At 33.8% G+C, this 22,145-nt stretch overlaps 2 protein-coding genes across 2 annotated transcripts; one reads left to right on the top strand and one right to left on the bottom strand.

Moving 5' to 3' along the window:
* Positions 1–87: 87 nt before the first annotated feature.
* On the top strand, positions 88–9,145 carry LOC141454787 (uncharacterized). Its single transcript, XM_074129389.1, has 6 exons — positions 88–1,911; positions 4,105–4,682; positions 5,034–5,326; positions 5,800–5,868; positions 8,083–8,172; positions 8,918–9,145. Exons 1-6 carry the CDS (start codon positions 1,850–1,852, stop codon positions 8,990–8,992), a joined length of 1,167 nt encoding a protein of 388 aa, XP_073985490.1. The 5' UTR covers positions 88–1,849; the 3' UTR covers positions 8,993–9,145.
* Positions 9,054–22,071, bottom strand: MED19 (mediator complex subunit 19). The gene is made up of 4 exons (XM_074129396.1): positions 21,659–22,071; positions 18,049–18,205; positions 16,905–17,004; positions 9,054–12,371 (listed from the first exon to the last, which is right to left on the bottom strand). Exons 1-4 carry the CDS (start codon positions 21,843–21,845, stop codon positions 12,075–12,077), a joined length of 741 nt encoding a protein of 246 aa, XP_073985497.1. The 5' UTR covers positions 21,846–22,071; the 3' UTR covers positions 9,054–12,074.
* Positions 22,072–22,145: the final 74 nt, after the last annotated feature.

Raw genomic sequence — 22,145 nt, forward strand, 5'->3', positions numbered from 1 at the left:
TGGTTTTTCTTTAAGGTTATTAGAAATAAAATGTCTTCTATTAGATCTGAGAGAGACGCCTCGGTAGCGGAAACGTTAGAGGTGAGACTCACAAAGTTAAGATGTCTGGGTTCGATTCCTGGTTAGTCCTAGGATTATATTTAATGGTTAATCTGAGAATTTAATAGTACAGAATTATGCTTGCTGGTTGTCTCCTCGTCTCCATCTAAGACACCAAATTTGGTAACTGGGCGTTAAAGCCTGCCTGAAAAATATGTCTATTTTATTTTATTTAAAATATGAGAGAAATAAAGAGATGCACTCGCCTTAATCTACACTCTAAAATTCATGTGAACAACGTGTAGTGCTAGATCGAAACCATTTTTCTGCAATTGAACAATAAGAAACCTTCCTCACAGTTGAAATAATTAATATAATAAATCTGGCCATATCTTTTGTAAAAAAAAAATCAAATGGTGTGAGCTTAGTTCACAAATCCAATTTCAAAATTCACAAATTAGTTTTTCAATTTTGTCTTTTAATGTTTCGTTACTGCTGCTTTAACATATACAGATAAAATTTTATTCAGTGACTGTGGTACAGAAAACTACGTAGAAAACGTGAAAGTGAATTTTCCTTTCCATTTGGATTTGAAAGAAGTTATAAGATCTTACAACCAAAAATATTTCTACAAATTTTAAGTGAGAATATGGGTTAAGAACCCTTCCTTAAAACAAATGAAGATTGGCTGAAAAATACAAGCACTATAAGTAATAAATAATAAGCCCCAAGAAGACACAATTTATCCAGTAATGTATAACCCAGTTATGTTAAATAATTGTAAACAGGATTCCTTCTAACTTACCTCGAGCAATTATAAAATCTTTATTAGTGAAAAAGTTCATCTAGGCGACACCTCTTTTAAAGATAGTGCTTGATTTCCTTAGTCAAAGTTAATCTTTATTAACTATTTGCCACACAAAGAGGTAGGAGGAGGAATATTAGAGTAAATAATTAAGAATGATGATAAAGAATTTAAATAGGATTAAGTTTGAAAGGAACTCTGTAGTATGTTAGAAAATGCTTTAACTGACTACTGCATTTGAATGAATTTAAAAAGAATAACATATGGAGTGAAACAATCTCACGATTTTGTCACACCGCTATTCTCAAGATTCTAATTGACAAATTTTCTTCTCGTTGAACGTTTTTTTATATTAAAAAAATCGTACATAATAACATTAATATTAAGCCAAAGTGGCAATTTAAAAAAAAAAAGCCTTTAAAACTTTTGAACACAAAAAAACAAACGCGATTCTGATTATATGCAGCAGTTAATGAGTTTGTAGACTTGTTCTACTGCTCACAATTTACCAATTCCTGCACAGCGTTGTTCCCGGTACATCACAATCGCTATTCCTGAAATAATTTAATTAATATCCTTTTAATTAATGATTAATGCCAGAATTCAGTAAAAGAATCTAATACACTAACGAGCCCTCTTCTCAAAACAGCCTTTTTTAATAATTTAAAAAATGTAAGCGAAAAGTAATGTTCTCTAGAAGTAAGTAATAAAAAACGTCAATCACTGTCACGAATTAGAATTGTCTTAGCACAATGATTACTCTATGAACCTTGACTAAAAACGACCTGTCCACGCATTGATATGGAAGACGTCCAATTTTCGACAATCAATATTATCGGCATTAAACCATTTTTATATATTATTATTAGGTAAAGGGTTTCTTGAAAAAATATTGTGTCATTTGTGTCACGCCATTTATAAATTAGTTGTTTAAAATGTGTTGTTTCTTTATTTCTCGTTTCAAAGCTTAGTATGTGGAAGTTATTCGAACTATAAGCAAGAAACATGAAGATTCTACTAAAAATACTAGGTCTAGAACCGTTTTATTTCATCAATGACAAAAGCAGGTCATTCTCTTTTTATACATTAGCTGATTTGTTTTTTTACATTATAACGTTCCTTGATTAGAAAAAAATATTGATTACAGAGTTCCCATATATCCAAAAATTAAAGAAATCCATTCAATGTTTCTGAAATATACATATGGAATGTCGCTGATCTCTCCCCTACGATATTTAGATGTAGTTCCTCCAACCGCTCTAAGAATAAGTTTACAAAGAATGTTTAAAAATTATAAATTTTAAAATATGTTAGTTGACATCAATGTAAAATTATAATGTACAATTTGCATTACAAATGAAGAATTTTGTCAAAAATCACACTGAAAGTACGTAAATGGATGATCAACAATAAGTTACCCCAAAATGATTTTAGCATTTACACAATTGACTCTTTGATTAGTCTTTTATAAAGAATGACTATAAATCCGAATCCACTGCGTCCAAAGAGATCTATTGTAGGTTCTTCAAATATCAGCGACTGTAAGATATGTACAAATTAGTGTGGGCGGACAATGTGTGAGCATAAGTGAATGTTTGATGAACTGAAGTTTGTCTGTGGCATGCTAAACCTTAATTGTACGATAACACTTCAATACAACCGCTGGCCAATATTATTTTAACTTGTTAAACAAGAAAACCTGCACGAACCTATAAACTCTGAAGATTCTCTTACTGAACTTTTTTTAAAATGTTGTTATAAATTGTCTTTCAACATGCACTCTTACTAAACATGGCACACTGCAGGTGATCCTATCACTAGTATTTGTTTTCCAAGTGTAAGTTTTATCTGACGATGTTAGAGTTAGTACAATGAAACTGTGCGCTCTAATTTTCACTTCAAGTAAGGAATGTTATAATTTTTTTAGATTTAAATCTAACGTGCAGATAAGAAAAAAACTGTTTCAACTAAAAGGGATTGTGTGCATGCAATTAAATTTTTAGAGTTTATTGCAAATAATGTTTTACAATCTAACAATTTCAGCTATGATTTGGATGTTTCTTACTGTTCTGGACGAACCATATTAAAATAACTAATGGAAAGTAGATGTCTCTACATCTCATTAGCAAAAAATGTCGTATTAGAACCACTGCCCGATTCTCAAATGTTTTTGAGAAAGCGGCTATTTTTTAATTTTGTTATTCTTTAAGAACTTTCTCCATAAAAGTTGCATAAACTTGTAAACCTACCTCCATGTGAAACGATTAGATACCGAAATGGAGTAATTGAGAGTAAATCTAGTCGCTAGTTTTTGCAGAAGAGTCTACGAAATCTGCACTCGTGCAAGTAAAGGCCTTAGCCTTTAAATGCTTCGGCAAAAGCTTATCCTTGAATAAAGTGTAAGCTTGAAAGTAAATTATTTGATACATGCCTAAATCGCTGGCATCACGTTGTAACGATTAATGTTCAAGAAATTTTATAATTAAGGAAGCTTAATAGGTTGGATGGAGATAAAGAAGAAATAAGAAAATTAATAGACGAAAGTGAACTGCCGACCCGAAGAAGTGTGTGATTCAGGAAATGGATTAATATTCTTCTCAGCTATGCATTAATTGATTTATTTGATAAAGAGCTTACCAATTTTTCGCAAAATAGAGAATGGTGAATGAAAGTTTTGGAAAAAAAAAACAATTACAGGATGTGATGAGTCTAGAGAAGCGCAGAATAACCGAATCACTAAAATAATCTGATCTGACCTTTCATTCTTTATTTAAGATTGGGATAGTCTCATTTAAATAATCCTCAAGTAATAAAAAAGAAGAATGGCGTCTTCAATAGGTAAGTTGCGAAAGAAAATCGGGAGAAAATAGGCAGATGAAGTTTTATTATTGATGGTATTTCTCTATTTCATGTTTGCTGTGTGGACGAGAGAAGTGTTGGATTCAGATGAATGTTACTGACTAAATTTTTAATATCTTACTATGGTTGTATTTGAAGCATGAGTACGAAAAATTGATAGTAAAATAAGTGTGATTTTACTCTCCCTCCATAACCAATCGGGATTACCGAGGTGTAAATCTAGAAAAGAATAACGGTCGTTTCTTATTATTTAGTTACACTTATATTAATTATTTTGTTATGAGCTTAACATACTTATTCATGTAAAAATCCCAAACTTAGAGTGGAATTGGATTCAGTATCCTACTAATTGCTGCTTCTATCCTCCGAGAAATAGAGCTAAGCATATTTATTTATTTTAGGTTTTCACCATTCCTTTCCATATGGAGTATTACTCTGGTCAGCACTTGTATGGCATTATGCGCTTGGATCTTAGGAACGGACGTAGCATTTACAGAAAGGAAATCTACAAAAATGAAAACAACTATCAGCACGGTTGTAAACATTTGCGATGTTGGAACAAGTGCTGTAGCAAGTATTGCTTGTGTGGTAATGGCAGCCGTTCATGCACACTTAATTGCCAGAGTACACTACAAATTGACATTAACAAATACAAAATTGAACATTATACCACCTTTAGTACTACATGGAAATAATCTCCCTCATTTAATTGCACCTTGGTTGTCTTTAATAATCATCATTTTGTATACTTCTTTTCTAATTACTGACTTTATTTTAACAATTGTGATGGAAAACAACAGTTATGTTTATACTTTGATGTATGTATTCCATTATGTAAATTTTACAGTTGAACTTCAAATAGCTTTAATTGCCAGGAAGATAAAATATTTGTTCAATGCTTTGAACGTTACAATATCCAAATGTTTAGCTAGAGCTATACTACGACCATTTGTATTACCGCCGGTGGAAACTTATCAAGGTAAGAATCAGCAAAGTACAAAAATGGAAATAGATGTTGACGTGCCTTAATCATAAGGTCATTGGCGCCCGGAGCTTTTTACTGTGCACTACCGGTTTCCGGACAGAGTTATCTCGTTACAGAAAACACTGTCCACAGAACAGTGAACTGTAAGAAGCTCCTAAGAAAGAAAATCTAAGAGCCGACAGCTGGATTCGAACCCGGCGTCGCCGCGTGGGAATCCAGTACAAGAACCACGATTATTATTATTATTATTATTATTATTATTTCTTTTATCACAGTTATACTTCTGCAGTTAAACTTTACATGAATTATTACTGTGTGATTTTCATTGTTTGAAATTGCAAATAGGTGGAACGGGGACTCGAGAGATATGTGAGTTGACAGACCTCAGTGAACTTCATTGGAATTTGTGCACTGCTGTACAAGATATAAATAACGCATTTGGAGTTCAGTTGCTGACTTTATTGCTGTCTATTTTTGCTCACGTCATAATAACACCCTATTTCTTTTTTCTGGCTTTAGTCGATCCAGACACTTACAGTGGAAATGGTCCGTACTTATATTTAAAATTAGGGTGGATGCTTCTTTATTTTGGGCAGCTATGTATGGTAGTCGCACCGTGTTCAGCCGCAACAGACAAGGTAATAATATTTTTGCACCTCTCGTAATTTTACTGAAGATGCAATGGCAAACAGTATTTTCCCATTGAATTACGGTTCTTAAACAGACATTATTTGAATCACTTGGTGGAAAGAATGTATGCTTGGAATCGCAATTCTAGAAGATAACAAAAACGGCCTACTTCAGATCCAAAACGTTCTCAACATCTTCAGAATGTATTAAAATAAGTGCGTATTTAGCAACCTTCCCTTATGTTTCGCAAAATCATCCTAACTTAGTGGATTCCCTAAACCGATCAAAGAAACAAATATGTGTCATTTGTAAATGTAACAGAATCATTTCTGGTAGAAATACTAAAGCATACATCAGAGCACCCATCCTGAGAATAGAGGATAAACTACTGCCGCACACTGTGCAGGACAAATTTTTGCCCCACAAAAAACATGTGCAGGATGGAATACGTAACTGTATTTATATATTTTAATTATTTCAGGCAGGAGAAACCGCAACAGTATTGTGCAAATATTTGAATACAGACTTAACTCATGATGTCGAAAAACAGGTAAATTTTTTAAAATGTTTGCATCATTTAAGCGAAAGTTATTAACCTTTTTTAATTCTACTTGTTCTTTGCCTTCTGATATTGAAAATTATCAGAGTTTATGGAAATATTAATGTTATAACTGCTTCGGTCTGAAGCAGAAGAGATCTGAAGGTCTCAGGACTTGAAAAAAGCGTAGAAATTTCAGTATCACGTCATCAATAGTGTGACTAATACCTAAAAGTAGATTAATAGATTGTATCTTCGCTGAAAGAACTTGATCATATAAGTTCGAAGAATCATAGGTATGGCAAGCAAATGAAATAAGGCAAGGAAGTTTAAGACTGGATAGTCAAGCGTTGCATATGATCTAGCTGTATTCGAGTATTGAACGCATATTGCCATTTTGAAAGGCCTTTTTCATATAAGAAAATATGAAATTTCATATAAGATATTATAAACCTTTATTAATTTCTAATGAGTTCATCTTAAAAATCAAAGATGGTTTGAACCAGATATTTGTATAATTTAAAAGGGTATTTTGCTGACAGAAAGTTCGGAAATCACCATTATGTTTAGAGAAGGATATGTAAAATATTGTAAGGTACGAGGGTCGTTTGAAAAGTCCGTGCAAAGTCAAAGAGATAGCACTACTGGCGCGTATCGAGGTTATGTTTAGTTAGTAGTATCTCTTGGAAGAACACACACCAAGTTTCAGCCAGATCGGTCTATTTCTTTGTGTTTGGCATTCATTTGAATCGAGGAAGTCGAGTGATTTTCAAAAAATGGACGAAAAAGAATTTCGTGTGTTGATTAAACACTACTTTATGAAAGGCAAAACGCCTCAGGAGGCTAAAGAGAAGCTTGATAAACATTATGGTGACTCTGCACCTTCGAATAGAACAGTTTATAAGTGGTTTCAAAATTTTCGGAGTGGCCATATGGGCACAAGTGACGCTGAACGTTCTGGACGCCCTGTTGAGGTTACTACTCCAGAAATCATTGATAAAATCCATGATATGGTGATGGATGACAGAAGAGTGAAGGTGCGTGAGATTGCTAGTGCTGTGGGCATCTCGAATGAACGGGTACATAATATTTTGCATCAACATTTGGACATGACAAAGCTATCCGCAAGATGGGTGCCGCGATTGCTCACGCTTGACCAAAAACGAAATCGTGTGAAGTGTTGCAAGGACGGTTTGCAGCTGTTCCAGAAGAATCCGCAGGACTTTAAGCGTCGTTTCGTCACTGTGGATGAAACATGGATACATCACTACACTCCTGAGACCAAAGAACGATCTAAACAATGGGTTACCAAGGGGGAATCTGCGCCAAAAAAGGCGAAGACCGTTCCTTCGGCCGGAAAGATTATGGCGACTGTCTTTTGGGATTCGCAAGGAATAATCCTCATCGACTACCTGGAAAAGGGTAAAACTATTACAGGTGCATATTATTCATCGTTATTGGACCGTTTGAAAACCGAGCTGCAAGAAAAACACCCACGATTGGCCCACAAAAAAGTCCTTTTCCATCACAACAACGCACCAGCTCACACCTCAGCAGTTGTGGTCGCAAAATTAATGGAAATAGGGTTCCAACTCGTTTCACATCCCCCCTATTCTCCAGACTTGGCTCCCTCGGACTACTATTTGTTCCCCAATATGAAGAAATGGCTGGCGGGAAAAATATTTTATTCAAACGAGGAGGTGATTGCAGAAACGAATGGCTATTTTTCAGACTTGGACAAATCCTATTATTCGGAAGGGATCAACAAACTAGAGCAGCGTTGGACGAAGTGTATAAGCCTAAAAGGAGACTATGTTGAAAAATAAAAAAGGTTTACCCCAAAAAATTAAGTAGTTTTTATTTTTGCACGGACTTTTCAAACAACCCTCGTAAATCTCACGTGCATTGTTGAAAATACGTCTCGCTGATAAAGTAGTAGGATGATGGCACTGAATTTAAGGATTTGAATTTTTTTCTTGTCACTCTCTAAATCCTTAAAATAAAAATGATTCCACATGATTTTATCACTTACCTTTGGAGCCAGAACATCGAAAATTTTAAATTAATAAATAACTATAACAGCTCAACCATAAAACAATTGTTTCAACAGTTATCTTAATTAAAACAGATTTTTCTTTCTTTAAAATATACGATTTTTTTTTAAAGACGCTAAATAAATTATTTTTTACGAACATATTAATTCTAAGATTTAATCTATATTTTCAGGCTGAAACGTTTCTATTGCAGTTACTCCATCATGATGCAACATTTTCAGCTTGTGGGTTGTTCAACATTAATTTGCCAATAATCACATCGGTAATGAAATATTTTAGTGCTTCAAATGTATAAAGGCAGCGAATTCTAATGTTTTTTGTTATTTAAATTGTATTTGATTGCTATCATGTTTTCTAAGTAACCCAAGCTGCGAAAGAAGCTGTATGCAGTTGTCCTACTTGTAGGGGGGATTTCAGGCAAGGTGCCTCCCTATCTGACTTCCAACGATGTAGTTCATATTTCCTGTTTATCGTCCTTCTGCTTTCTTGCAGGGAACCAGGACATATAGTCGCATTTAAACGATCAGCTCGCGTCTGATCAGGCTTCCTAATAGTGTATTAATTTAAAATTCTACTTTCCATGCCTTAACAATTTTTTATGTTTAATTTTGTAGCTTGAGGAGCATGACATTATAGGCCCAGAACCTTTTTAGTCTGCTGCCAGCCTCCGGACATTGTTCTCTTGTGACATTTTCTATCATCGATTAGTGAGAGAATCTTAGGAACAGAAAATCTAAGGCCAGATAGTTGGATTCGTAATTCGTACTTAGGAAATCGTAATTCTTTAACCACTAAGCTAATCCCTTCCCACAAAGTGTATTGTTTAAAAATGTAATTCCTCAGTTTTCACAAAATTTCTCCTTTGACTCCCTTGAAAAAGACGTTTATAAATTGAATCATATACTTTAAAATTATTTTTAAAAAATATCCAATTTCAGCTGTCCTTTATACAATTTAAAATACAATTGTAATAGCTTTATTTATTTTATTTGAAAATTATGTTACAGGTAGCCGGTGCAGTGTCAACTTATTTAGTTATTTTGATTCAATTCCACAAATCTGATTCAGCTGCTCCTGATTAAAAAATGCAAAAATAAAAATAATGCCCTAGATAAAAAAGGAAATGGTAAAAAATTACGTATGGCGATTTTTAATTCCATTTATTTCTATAAAATTTTTAATGACTCTTTCTTATCGACATATTTTGTACTATTAACAAATTTTTCATCATTAAATTATTGACAACTAGATTAAAGACAATGTGTCACTTATTTGTATGCATATAAATAAATATACAACACAATCATCAGATAGATTAAGATGATGTACACAATATGTGAAGGCAATAGGCAGTTATATAGAAATTGTTCAATTAAAAAGGATAATTGAATTTACATATGATATTTAGCTTCTTAAACAAATAATCTGGGCAGAAGTTTACTTACATTTTTAGACTAAAACAAAAATAAACTAAAAATTTCTCAAGAAGTGAATACTTATTTGATACAAATTTGCATTCCACAAAACGAAAAATATACTAATTCCTTTTCCTTCCAACATATCCAACTACCAAAAAATGTAAACATCAAACATGAAAAAGGCACAAGATTGTTTATTGTTAAAACTGGACCACTATAATTGCCATGTTTGTCTGATAAATTTTCATTATATCCTCAATTAAACTAACACTTATTGAAACAAAACAAAAAATACTAAAAGGATTAAAAACAAATTGATTGTCAGAAGTGAAACTCAAAACATTAAATTAAAGAGTTGGTCAATGTTTAGGCTAGCTGATCTGTGAGCATTTACAGAACAAGTGACGCTGCTGAATGCTAACTGGCGAAATAATGTTTCGCATCAGTTTTTTAACAAGACAGCAAAAGAAAGTCACACCACTATACTATAAACTTTTCTAGCGAGTAGTATCGCTGACAAAGTTCATTCAAAAGAAAATAATCGCAATGTTTTTGTCCAGATATTTTTGCTACAAAATGTTACTACAAAAATAATATTGAGTATATTTCTGAGCTGCAAAATACAGTTATGATTTAAGGCAGTCTTAAAACATAACGTACTATGATATTTTAATTAATCACAGAAGGAAAATGTGGCAATTTAAACAAAAAATAAAATAAAAAATAATAAAAAAACTATAAAAAGGAATAAATAATTGTAAAGGGCAAAAATAAACTATCTGCGAGATTTCAAAACCAGAATCATTCAAGGGGGGAGCGGGAGTGTACGGGAGGACATGAGGTACTCTATATTGAGAATAGTTAGGTTCTTACTAAGGTTTTCTTATCCGAGGAACCAAGTCAAAATTGGTCTCATTTTTAGTTTTCAGTGTCACGGCTGGCAAAATGCTATTAAGTACCTCTAGAAAACTGAGTTACCTTCAAGTTTATGCGAGAAGTCGCATTACTCAAAAGTAAGATACATTACAGAAAGATTGGAATATTTCTTTAGACTATTTTAAGAACTTAGCAATACATTGCAAAAGTAATAGTCCCGGCAATCAATTACGCAACTTATATAGAGCTAGTACTTAAAAAGTTCAGTAGTAAATTAAAAAATATACTTCCATTATTCATTCTGCTTTATTTAAACAAAATTATATTACTTTATTCCTATATCTATACAAGAAAAACGCGTTGATTTCGATTGGTTATTTAATTTAAAAAGTATTGTTTTATTTTTACTAGTTCAAATTTACAATTTGACTTCTTTATAAATGTTAGCTGACACCAATATTATGAAGGTTCACGTTATAAAGCGGTAAACATAAGTGTGATGACCCAGCTCACCCAGAGCCCTATAAAATGACTTTAAATGAAATAAATGCCTCGAGTAAAAGTTAGTCTAAAATAAATTTATTGATTTTACAACAACATCGCTGGAGCCGATTTTTTTACAAAATAGACTAATTTACAGTAAGTGGTTAACTAAATTAACGTTTAAATAATAAAAAGCTTATAAAAAAAGATTTTAAAAAAGCTCTATGTTAACACATCCAACTGAACGCCTTTTTTAAAACGATTACTGAAGATCAGCAGTAATATTAACCATAAAAAAACAATAGCAGTAAGAATGGAAAGAATACAAGATGATAATAAGATATGAGAACTATAACAAGTAAATAATGAAAGACTAGAAGTAGCCATCTTAAAATACCTGGAACGAGAACAGTTGCCTTACTGTAACAATAAACTTTCCAGAGTAAGCTTGAGATGGAAGAAAACACGAAAATGTCTGTAATAAGTTGGCTGTTTTTCTGTTAAGAATCATAACCACTGGTAGAATAGCTTAAAATCGATTATTCAAAGTCAACAATGAGATTCATGAGGAAAAAAGAAGAGCCTGAGTTCGATTAGTTCGTTCCTCGATATAAGACCAGCAATGCACAAAAAATAAAAATAAACTGTCATGGTTAAGGATCTATTGGTTTAGACCTAATTGTATTGCTTTAGGCTGGAGGAGAGATCGTCCTAGTTGGCTAAACTGGAAGGACCAGTCTTTCATAAAAGAGATCTCCATGGGAACTGGAAAGGCTAATTGACGCAAGAGTACAAAAATTAAAGAGTAATAAGAAAAGATTAATTATTGAACGACAAAAAACATATAGGAATCTGCTAATAATTTGGATCTGTATTAAAAAATAAGGAAGGATCGAGTCAGTTTAGATGGTTTAGACTAAGAAATGAACGGCTGAAGACTAAGAGATAGCATGGAGAAGACCAAGAAAAATGGTAACCCTGAAATTAGGAAAAGATAATGTATTAAATAAATTTATAATATAAAACTGAACCAACTCTCGTAAATATTTGACCAACTCTTTCAGTAAACAATGTTTTTTAAATACGAGGATCAAACAACGTTTAAGAAGTCCATTAATGTAAAAATAAAAAAAGATGACATAATTTTTTTGCAATTGGAAGTTTCTCAGTTAATTCGGTTACCAACTACAATTTTTTTTTTTTTAAATAAACAAATTGTTTATGTGAAGTGAAATCATTTAATAATTACAAATGTATCAATAAATACAGACTTGTGGTAATGGTTATTATCTATAAAATATATATATATATATATATGTATAAATATATTTACAAAATAAAATTTCTGTACAAAAAGAAAAAAGGAAAAAACTTAAAAATAAGGAATTCAACTGTTTGAGTGTTGGTTGGGAGTCAGAGCGCCACTGGTTTGTTCTGGGCTGTGTTTCTGCTTCTTTCTTTTTTTCTCTTTCTTTCGTTTTTTCCTCTCTTTCTCATCGTCGTGTCTCTTTTGTTTTTTGTGTTTCTTCTCGTGAGTGTCCACGCCGCCCTCGCTGGCACTCAGCTCGCCGCCTCCGGCCCCGCCACCGCCGCCAGCACCGTCCGCCTTGTGTTTGTGCTTCTTGTGTCGGGATTTGTGTTTTTTGGTGGGTGCTTGACTCACGTATCGGTATTGTTCAGGTAACTGTAAACAGCAACCATATAAAGGCAAAGAGTTAAAACACTGAAATTTTCTATTTAACATATTCTAAATTAATGTAATTCTTGGTCAATTTGTTAAATAACATATATAAATGCGCGCGTGTGTGTGAACGCATTTGAAGGGATGAAAATTAATAAATTGTAATAATAATTTTTTTGGGGGGGAGGTTAGGTGAAATGCTTTTAACGCACGTACGTGCCGGACTCCCGCCAAGGCAGCCTACCGGCTAAAACACCTACCCCGGCACCAGGCCTAGCCTGGATTCGCTTATGCAGCACTACATCAGGCTAGGCCCCTATTCTATCCCCAATCAAGGGGTCCTCCCGCCAAACTCAACCAGCTCCCTTTGTTTGGCAATCAGCACCTCCCTAATGAAGCGTGCCACACATGCCCATCGCCGCCTACTAGTGAGCATAGTCGGTATTATCCCCGCAGGGGTAATATGCCCGACATTTTGCTCCAAGTCTCTCCTGAGACAGCCCCACCTCTCACACACAAAAAAGGTGTGATGGGCATCGTCCAGCACTCCCGGACAATAGCCGCACTCACCACTGGTCCTCTTCCCCATCTTCCTTAAAAACTCACAGAAATACCCGTGACCCTAAGGAATTGGGTAACGAAGTAATCTACTTCGCCAAAGGACCTCCCTATCCATGCACCAACATCTGTGATGAGGCTGGCTGTCCATCTACCTCTTGATTCCTCTTCCCAAGAAGATTGCCACTCGAACACCGTGTATGCACGCTCCTCCCTGGAGACCGCTACCTTATCCACTTCGTGCCTTCTTTGCATACACTCTCCTTCTTTCATCGGCCAGGAGTGCAATTGGGATAACTCCCGTTATAACCAGGACCGCTGGCTCCGAAACAGTTCGGTATGCCGAGGCTATCCGTAGGGCACCCAGCCTCTGCACCCTTGCCAGTCTCTTTCTATAAACTTCCTTTCTGAGTGCCTTTGACCATATTTCAGCCCCATACAACAGGATTGAGTGAGCGACACTCATAAGCACCCTGCGCGTACTGGCTCTGGGACTTCCTACATTGCTCATAAGCCATAATAGTAATAATAATAATAATAATAATAATAATGAGGGAAGGGATTAGCTATGAGGTTAGCATACTGGACTCCCACGCGGAGGTCCCGGGTTCGAATCCAGCAGCTGACCCTTAGATTTTCTCTTCCTAGGAGCTTCTTACAGCTCACTGTCCGGTGATGGACAGTGTTGTCTGTAACGAGAGAACACTGTCCGGAGGCCGGCAGTGCACTGGAAAAAGCTCCGGGCGCTAATGACCTCAGCTGTTGATGCGCAAAAAAAAAAATAAATAAATAAATAAAAAATGACAATAGCTTCAAGAAAAAGAAATATCAACATAATAATTTAAAACAAAGTATTTTACTGTATCGTTTGTTTACTGGATGTCGAACTTAAGGAAATAAAACTACAGATGTTTCGAAAACAAGTTACAAATAATTTTTAAAAAAGTTAAATAAATGAAGATTAATTATGGCAAACGTAAAATGACCTGCAAAATATAGGTTATTGTTAAAGATGAGGAAAATTTAACTTTTCAATAATATGAAGATAACTTCAAGCGTGGCAAGCATATTTAACTTGTTTGTTCGGAGAATTCAATGGATCTTTAAATTAAGTTTTTTAGCTAGAAAGAATAGCCAAGATGAGAACTACAAATCACAAACAAAATTCTTTGAACAACATCTTTCATTGCAGGCTTAAGGCTTAAGAGTTACACATGGAACTCATATTCAAAATGGGCGTCGCTAAGGGTGAAAACAATTCCTTCCACAATGTACTCCCAAGAATATTTTTGTTTGCTCACTGGTCATGATTATACTTAATAGCCAACTCCATTGCTTAGGAATAATTACGAGTCAGATGCGTAACTCAAGTCATGAAAGCTTAATGGATGGAGATCAACTTGTCTCGTGCCCCAGCTTTAGCTGGCATTTGGACATATAGTCAACATACCGACAGAAGGTATGGATACAGGAAACATGGTCTTAAGAAAATAATTCATAATCTTTTTTTCCAATAATAAAGAGAAAATGAGACACTACAACTTAACAACCACCGAATTTCTCAAAGTAGAAATCCTGGCAACAGTAGTAATTACAGCTCCTTACTTAACTACTTATGTAAAAGAGAAAATCATGTATTAAGTAAAAGCGTTGCAAGATCTTTAACTAATGCCTGAATAATAATAATAATTTCTAGGCGATACAGCGTTGAAACCAAAGTATATTGTGGATTATTACTTCAAATTTTTGTTTAACGCTGAGCAGAAAGCGACAGGATTTTGGAGTTATAAGTAAAATGAGGTTCAAACTGAGAAATAACGGATTCATTGAAGTTTTTAAGTAAATCATATCATTTGATAAGTTAGTGGGTGTTGCACATTAATTTTTAATGAAAAATAATTGTAACTTTTCTACGTGATCAAACTTAAACAATGCAATATTTTATTAAATAGCTGAATTCTTTCCCCCTAGAACTTCAAATTTTGGAACCTTGATCACATCAATTGATCCGCAATGCTAGGCATATGAATGATTTTATATGTCACAAAACGCTTGTTTTATTTCATTCTAACCAGTGGATTTTCATCGCATCTTCATAGATTCATCAGGTTTGAATAGAAAACTTTGACTTCCATTTTCAAAACAACAATCACCTTTTCCACCACACTATCTGATTGTACAGAATGTTGTGTATGTTTTGTACTCGTATATAAAAAAAACGATTAAATTTAAAAATTCAAGATCTACCAATGGCGCTGAAGTTCTCATTCAACAACAAATTATACTTGAGTTCAGGCGAAAAAGTTTATCCATAGCTACTCGCCCAAGCTAACTGCAGAATTACTCCAACTAGGCCGGGTGGCCATAAGGATAGCAGTTGGCATTCTCACTGGCCATTGTAGATTAAATAAGCACATGCATCGCATGGGCCTGGCAACGGATAGCCTGTGTAGGTTTTGTCAGGAAGAAGAGGAGACGGCACTGCATGTGGTATGTCAGTGCGAGGGGCTGGTCTGGCTAAGGTACCGCCTCTTTGGCAAAGAGAAGCTGGTGCCAACAAGCCTCAGCCAGGGCCCTCTCTCGGACCTATTAAGGCAAGCAGGACTCGAGAGGGTGCTCTGATGGCAGGTGCTCTGATTGACCACCTGGGAGCCCCCCCAATTCCACAGTTCAGTTAAGGACAGGATAGGGGGAGGGTCTCCAACTAGGGGGGGCCACAATAGATCCTTGGGGTGTCGCGGTGGCGTAGGCTGAATAGCCAATTCCCCCGGTAGAATCTATCTATCTATCTACTTGAGTTTGTCCAGTGCAACAATCAAGAAGTGCCCTATTCCCAGATGAGTCCCGATCCTATCTTCAGTTCCCACACTGAAGATAGCAACCCCTTTCAAGATTCAAATTGTGCTTATCTGAAGATCAAACTGACAGGACTTCAATAGCTCAAAACAAGCTCTACTTCCTATGGTCCAAGAACACGTGAAACTGAGAAGTTTGGATCATTATATGTACATAAATTAAAAGTGGTCTTCAAGCATTCTCTGAACCAAAAAAAAAACCTCTTTCAATTTTTTAGTCTCTCTGCGCCTCCTTGTAATCTATTATTTTTGATCACCTTCACCTATTACAATGTTATCTTAATACCGCACTTATGCTTCAATGTCAAAACGTGCACTATGTCACAAACTCTCGATTCCTTACCATAACTCAATCGCTTGAAGGTACTCTTAGGGGATTAATGTTTAGTAAAAGTTTTAGAAACAATTTTTCATTCAAAAGAAAACAATAAAGTATCAAATCATAACTTTAATTTCTAATACATAAAAAAAAGGTGATGTATTTTATATTTTATTGCCATATTTCGCTTTCTAGTTAACACAAAAAGTCAAAAATAAACTTAGTCTTCCCAGATAAGTGAACAAAATAAGAAATGTAGATAAAGTTGTGAAATATCATCACAATCATGTTTCAATTTTTTGCACCAAATATCAAGAGGAAAATGAGGTACTTTAAACCTAATTCTTTAAATCTTCGACTGCAACTAAGATAATGTAACCAACCAATATCTACATCTGCACAATAAATTCAGGCACATCATCTAAAGAAAGCTCAAGTTGAATAAACATCATATTCATTATCAAATCATCAAAATAAACTAATTGTACAAATTTAACTTCTAGCGAAAGAAAATGTGAACATTTTTAATGGCTTCGCTATAAAATTATCCTGAAATATGAGACCAATCAACTTATACAATAAGGACTTACCCAAGCATTTACTTAGGCTTATTAACTACATAAAGACTAATAACATTAAAATATGATCAACTTTCTCGCATTCATACTGAAAATTATTTTAAAAGTGCAAATCACAGATAAACCAGCCACTATTTAAAGAAAGACCAATAAGAATTAATTAATTTGCCGGGAGAGTAAGACCAATAAAGAAGTGGAAAATTAAAAAAAAGTTGAGTGCACTTACCGGCCCAGGATGCAATCTAAATCCTGCTAATTGGACTGACGTTAATGGGCGCAACTCTTTTCCACCAATTGGAGGCTTTTCAATGACAGATCTCAAAGAACTGAAATGTAACAAAAATTATGCTAGAAAACAATCGTAATTAAGAAATATTAAAAGAAGTAACTCAGTGTAGCTCAGTAGTGACCACACTGGTTTCTCACAAGAAGATCCAGGGTTAGAATTCAGGTACACTTACATTTTCTTTAAGTAAGAGCCTCTTACAGTCACTGCCCATCACTAAATATTAACGATTAAACACTTCCGGAGGCCAGAAGGGCACTGAAAATGACTCTAATAATCTGCGCCTTAAACTTAAAAAAATCCGTAATTTTGGTGTTTTTTTTTGTTTTTTTTAAATCACACATTTCATGACGAATATTCCCTTGCACTAAGTCTTATGGAATTTCACTTTATAACGAAAATGCAGTGCTCGATATGTCCAACTGAGTGGAGACTCATTTAGGTATTTTTTTTGTATTTCTTTCATTAATTAAGGCGCGACAACATATTCAGTGCCAGCCAGCCTCCAGAAGTGTTCTCCCGATACAGAATATATGGCTGGAAACATAGTGGAGCGGCGAGCAAAGCGGCGAAAACACTCTATAGATAGCGTTGCTCTATCTTCGCTTTGCTTCCCACTATGCGCGGTCCCTTATGTTAACTTGTGTTTGATTTCGCCGCTTTGCTCGCCGCTCCACTATGTTTCCAGCCTAAGAAGAGAAAATCTAAGAGCAATCAGCTGCTCTCCATTTAGGATTTAATGCATTGAGCTAATTATAAATTAAATATGAAACTACAAATAAATTCAGTTTTGAAAAGATTAAAGTTACTGTTCCATGTTACCGAAAGATATTTGTAATAATTAATTATATTTAAACAAATAATTAAGTAAAATAAAAGCTTATTTTTGTCAGGAGGAGCTTAACGCCCAACTACAGATTAGGTGACAGATGACGGCAGAAGCACATACTCTCTTTTTTTGTTCTGATAAATAAAAAGTAGTTTCATGAGGGATTTTTTAACTAGGGATCTCTCACTTACAGCTATACCAACAGCATCCGTTTAAACAAATACATTCATAGAAAAAAAATTAAAAAATTATAACCTGTTATCTTGATGGCCTGGTGTATCAATGATACCTGGAAGATTTGGCAAGAAGGAAGACAATTGCTCTTTTACTTTCTTTCCACTAAATTTACTATAGGTATGTTCTAGGCCATAGGCGGCCATTAAATTTACAGCACCAGTTAATTCACCTTCAGCTGTAATTAAAAAAAAAAAATCTTATGTTTCAATTCAACAGTAGAAGCATTAACATTTTTAATTTTAAAAACTGTGTATCCTATTAATAATAGCTACAGAAAACGATGAATAATAAATGAATTCAGAGTAACTACATTAAATTACAATAGATTAGCAGCTGATTTTTATTCTGATTACATTCAACTTGCTTATAAAATCTTAATAGCACTTTCACAATTTTTCTTAAAATTATTACATTCAAGTTAAAATATTTATATACAGGGTGTTCATTTTAAGACGGCTCAAATGCATTTCATGCTTAAATGGTTGATCTGAGCCAAAAATAGTAGAGGAAAAATTTGCAGCCCGTCACCTCTAGTTTCAGAATATGTGACTTGATTTTAGATTCCTGCCCGCATACGCGGCTGACGCGCGACCAAAAGTGAGGGTTCGCAGTTGACCCCCATTTTCATATACACAGTTTTAAGAAGTATAAAAAGTTATGAAAGAAACCGGAAATCGCAATTCGATATCTTCAAAATTAAAGGTGCTAGGCCATTTCAAAATCTGGTATTTTTTTAATCATATTTCAATTTTTTAACTTGTTATCAAAGAGAAAGAAGAGCACGCGATAGGTCATTTTTATGTATTTTTTCATCCCCTTTCTACTAAAAATATTGCCAAGGCAGTAAAGCTAGTATTTTTCTTAATATCGGGAAATAATCGTTTTCCGAGTGATTTTTCTAAGAAAAATCAAATGTTAAGGAGCTTTAGATATTCTCAAGCATACACAAAATGGCTAAAAATTAATTTTACATCTGTTACATACAAGAAGGTTTAATAATTATTTGGTAATTTTGGGAGAGTTGCGTTTAATTACCAAAAAAATTGGAAACCTCCTGCCACATATTTAAGTGATCAATATCTTTCATGTAAAGGATCAAAGTTATTCCTTAATTTATCAAATAATGCACTTTACTCAACTTGTGAAGCATGTACTGTGCCTTCAAAATTGCCTCCTCTGGCTCGCAAGCCAGGTTAGCCAGGAGGTTATTAACTGCTCCCTGTATCTGAGGAGGCACCTTTGAAGGTTTGTAGTAAAAGTTACCTAATCAGTTTCCCGAAATACTGAGATAAAATTATTGCCTAGGACGGTACAGTCAGCATTTCCAAGTTTAAATATTTTTTTCTTTTTTAATTTTTGCTTAAAAAAACCTAAATTGAGACAGACTTCAATTTTCTTCAGACTTGAAAGAAAATCCACTAATTTTGAATTAGATAAAGAATGCATTCTTCCTGAAAAATTACTGCAGGAGGAATACTTAACGTTGAAGCTTTCTCGGACATTATAAACCTATTTTTATATATTTCTGAAATAAATTAACTATTGCAAGTACAATTAAATCACTATGTGAGGTACAAAGGAAATCAGCAGCAAACTTTTTTAAATAAAAGTCTCTAAACAATTAAAAATCAGTAAAGTTGCGTGGAAGTGCGTTTAATGGCTTTTGACTAAAACCTCAAATTCTAATTTGTCTGATTGAAGTTTAAAAAATTGAACTTCGAGAATTTTGCTCTGATATTTTTTCACACAAGCTCATAATTCCCTAAAAACAGTTTAGTATATAGGAATAAATTAAAAACTGAGTCCTATAAAGAATTTTCTATTCGTAGAAACTCTGAGAGATTATCTAAACCTCACTCCCGTTCAGAAAATGAGCATCAACGGTAGTTAACCAACAAGAAGATCGTTAACACTAAATAGTAATCAATGCGAGTAATCAGCGGGCTTCATTGGTCATTCCTAAACAATTGGCTTAAGTTTGCTTTACGATGAGGAGAGTTTGGTAGAACATTACATATATATATAAACGTAAATTCTGCATATATATGTTATTTATAACATATATTGCAACTGGCGCCAGTTGGGTTCAGGCAGTTGTGGTCTTTATTCATTGCTTGAGATATCATTAAGTTCATAAGACCTTTTTTGTTTATAAGTCATCCATTTTGACGTTGTTTAACAGATTCAGCGTAAGTCGATGGATTCCTTGCAACATAACTTTTTAACCAATTGCTAATAACTGATAGAATTTTTTCCGAAATGTTCGGCTGTTAGAGTTCATTCTCCTTATTCAATCTTTGAAAACAAATCGTTAAGAAAGTCACTGCTCCAGCTTTATAGGCGAACGGCTGAGCAACAAAGTCATCTAGACAAAAAGCCTAGAAATGATTATCATAAGAGGAGTCATCTTTCAGGTTCGGAGTTTACCTTATAATTCTGAATAGAAGATCCAGAGCGCCAAAATTAATGTCTCACGAACTTAAGAGAATTTTAAAGTAGAGGATCTCTTACTGCATTTATGAATGCAATGGTAATATGTCAGAAGCAGAGACAACGATACAAGGAGTAGGACCTAAATTTTCTTCCTTAAAGTGAAGGTAACCCTGCATTAAGGAAATAAAATTGAATGAACCTCTAGCAGATATCGATCACATCTTCGAAGCATGCCGCATCGTATAGACAATAATTTATTACCCAATGGTAAATTAAGGAAAAAAACTACTTAGTCCCATAGGTCAAAAGCTCGGCAAAAACAAATAAAAAATAAGAATAAAATTGGCAATGATTTTATTTTTCGTGAACACGAAGAGTTTGTCATACAGAAATGTAAGTGAAAATCAGAATGTCCCAAAAGATTTTATTCAAACTTCAGGAAGCTGACTGCAAAAAATAAAAAATAATAATAATAAATATATAGAAGATATAAATACAATATAGCAATAAAAGTCCGCCTTGTTGTTCTTATCACTTTGTTACACAGATATAGAGAAAAAGAATCAGCCCTAACAATTGGTTTAAAATTCATTTAGAATCTTTTTAAAATCTAAAAAAAATATTAAATAAATAAAGCATTAAGTAAAAAAATTTTGTTTTAAAATGAAGGCAATGTAACAAATATTTGTAAATATTCTTAACTAAAGAACATAACGGTTAAAATTATTTAAAATGAAATTTTAATGTTTACATATACATATGGCCATTAACACAAATGTTACATGTATTTCTAAAAAACCTAATTCATTCCATTATCAAAAATCATTCAAATTAGAATGTTAGTGGTTCTTCTGAAGTTTAAAGCACTTATTATTTCGGAAATGTGAAATAACTTTTAAAAAGTATCTACCAACAAAATTCCAACTCAACCATGAACGCAATGGTTTAAAAAAAAACAAAAACGGTTCTAACATTTTTTTTTCCTACCATCTACCACTATTAGAAATAACATTATTAAAAGAAAGCAAAAGCATTTCTTTTACTTCGCCTCTACAATAAAGGAAAAATAATGCAATTAACTAACTACAGTTAAAGAACCATATTGTACCATATGGTAATAAAGGGAGTGCAAATTTGAAAAATTGCTATTACGATTGAATCAAAACATAAACATGGTGTTAAATATTCAACATACCTGGAGGTTCTTTCATCAAATAGAAAGGACCACTATGTACGATTGATGGATTCTTTCCTAAGGAAATAGTAGTTTTGAGAGTACCAGTAGAATCCTGTCGTGAAACAACAGGCGATCTGGCCCCCCTTGGCGAAGATTTTGGAGAATATTGTTCAACTTTACGAAACTGGTGATCACCCATCATCATCTTGAATAATCATTTCTTGTAACAACTATTCAATAATAACAATAATAATAACTAGAGCGACTTTTTGTATTCATAAGATGAAACGATAAATATTAAACAGTGAGTTATTAAACTCATTTTAGTAGATATGTCATATAACATACTATAGATTAACTAATTACTGCAATATTTAAGCAGCGTTCCTATCTTCTAACTATGGTTAACTTAACTGTCAGGTTTTTCATGTGCGCACAAGCTATCCAACAGGTTAGCAAACATAAATTGTTAAAGGCCCATAGAAATTAGCATTATAGAAAAAAA

This window comes from Rhodnius prolixus, unplaced genomic scaffold (assembly GCF_049639745.1).
Source record: "Rhodnius prolixus isolate KJV_2025 unplaced genomic scaffold, Rpr scaffold_9, whole genome shotgun sequence".
NCBI lineage: Eukaryota > Metazoa > Arthropoda > Insecta > Hemiptera > Reduviidae > Rhodnius > Rhodnius prolixus.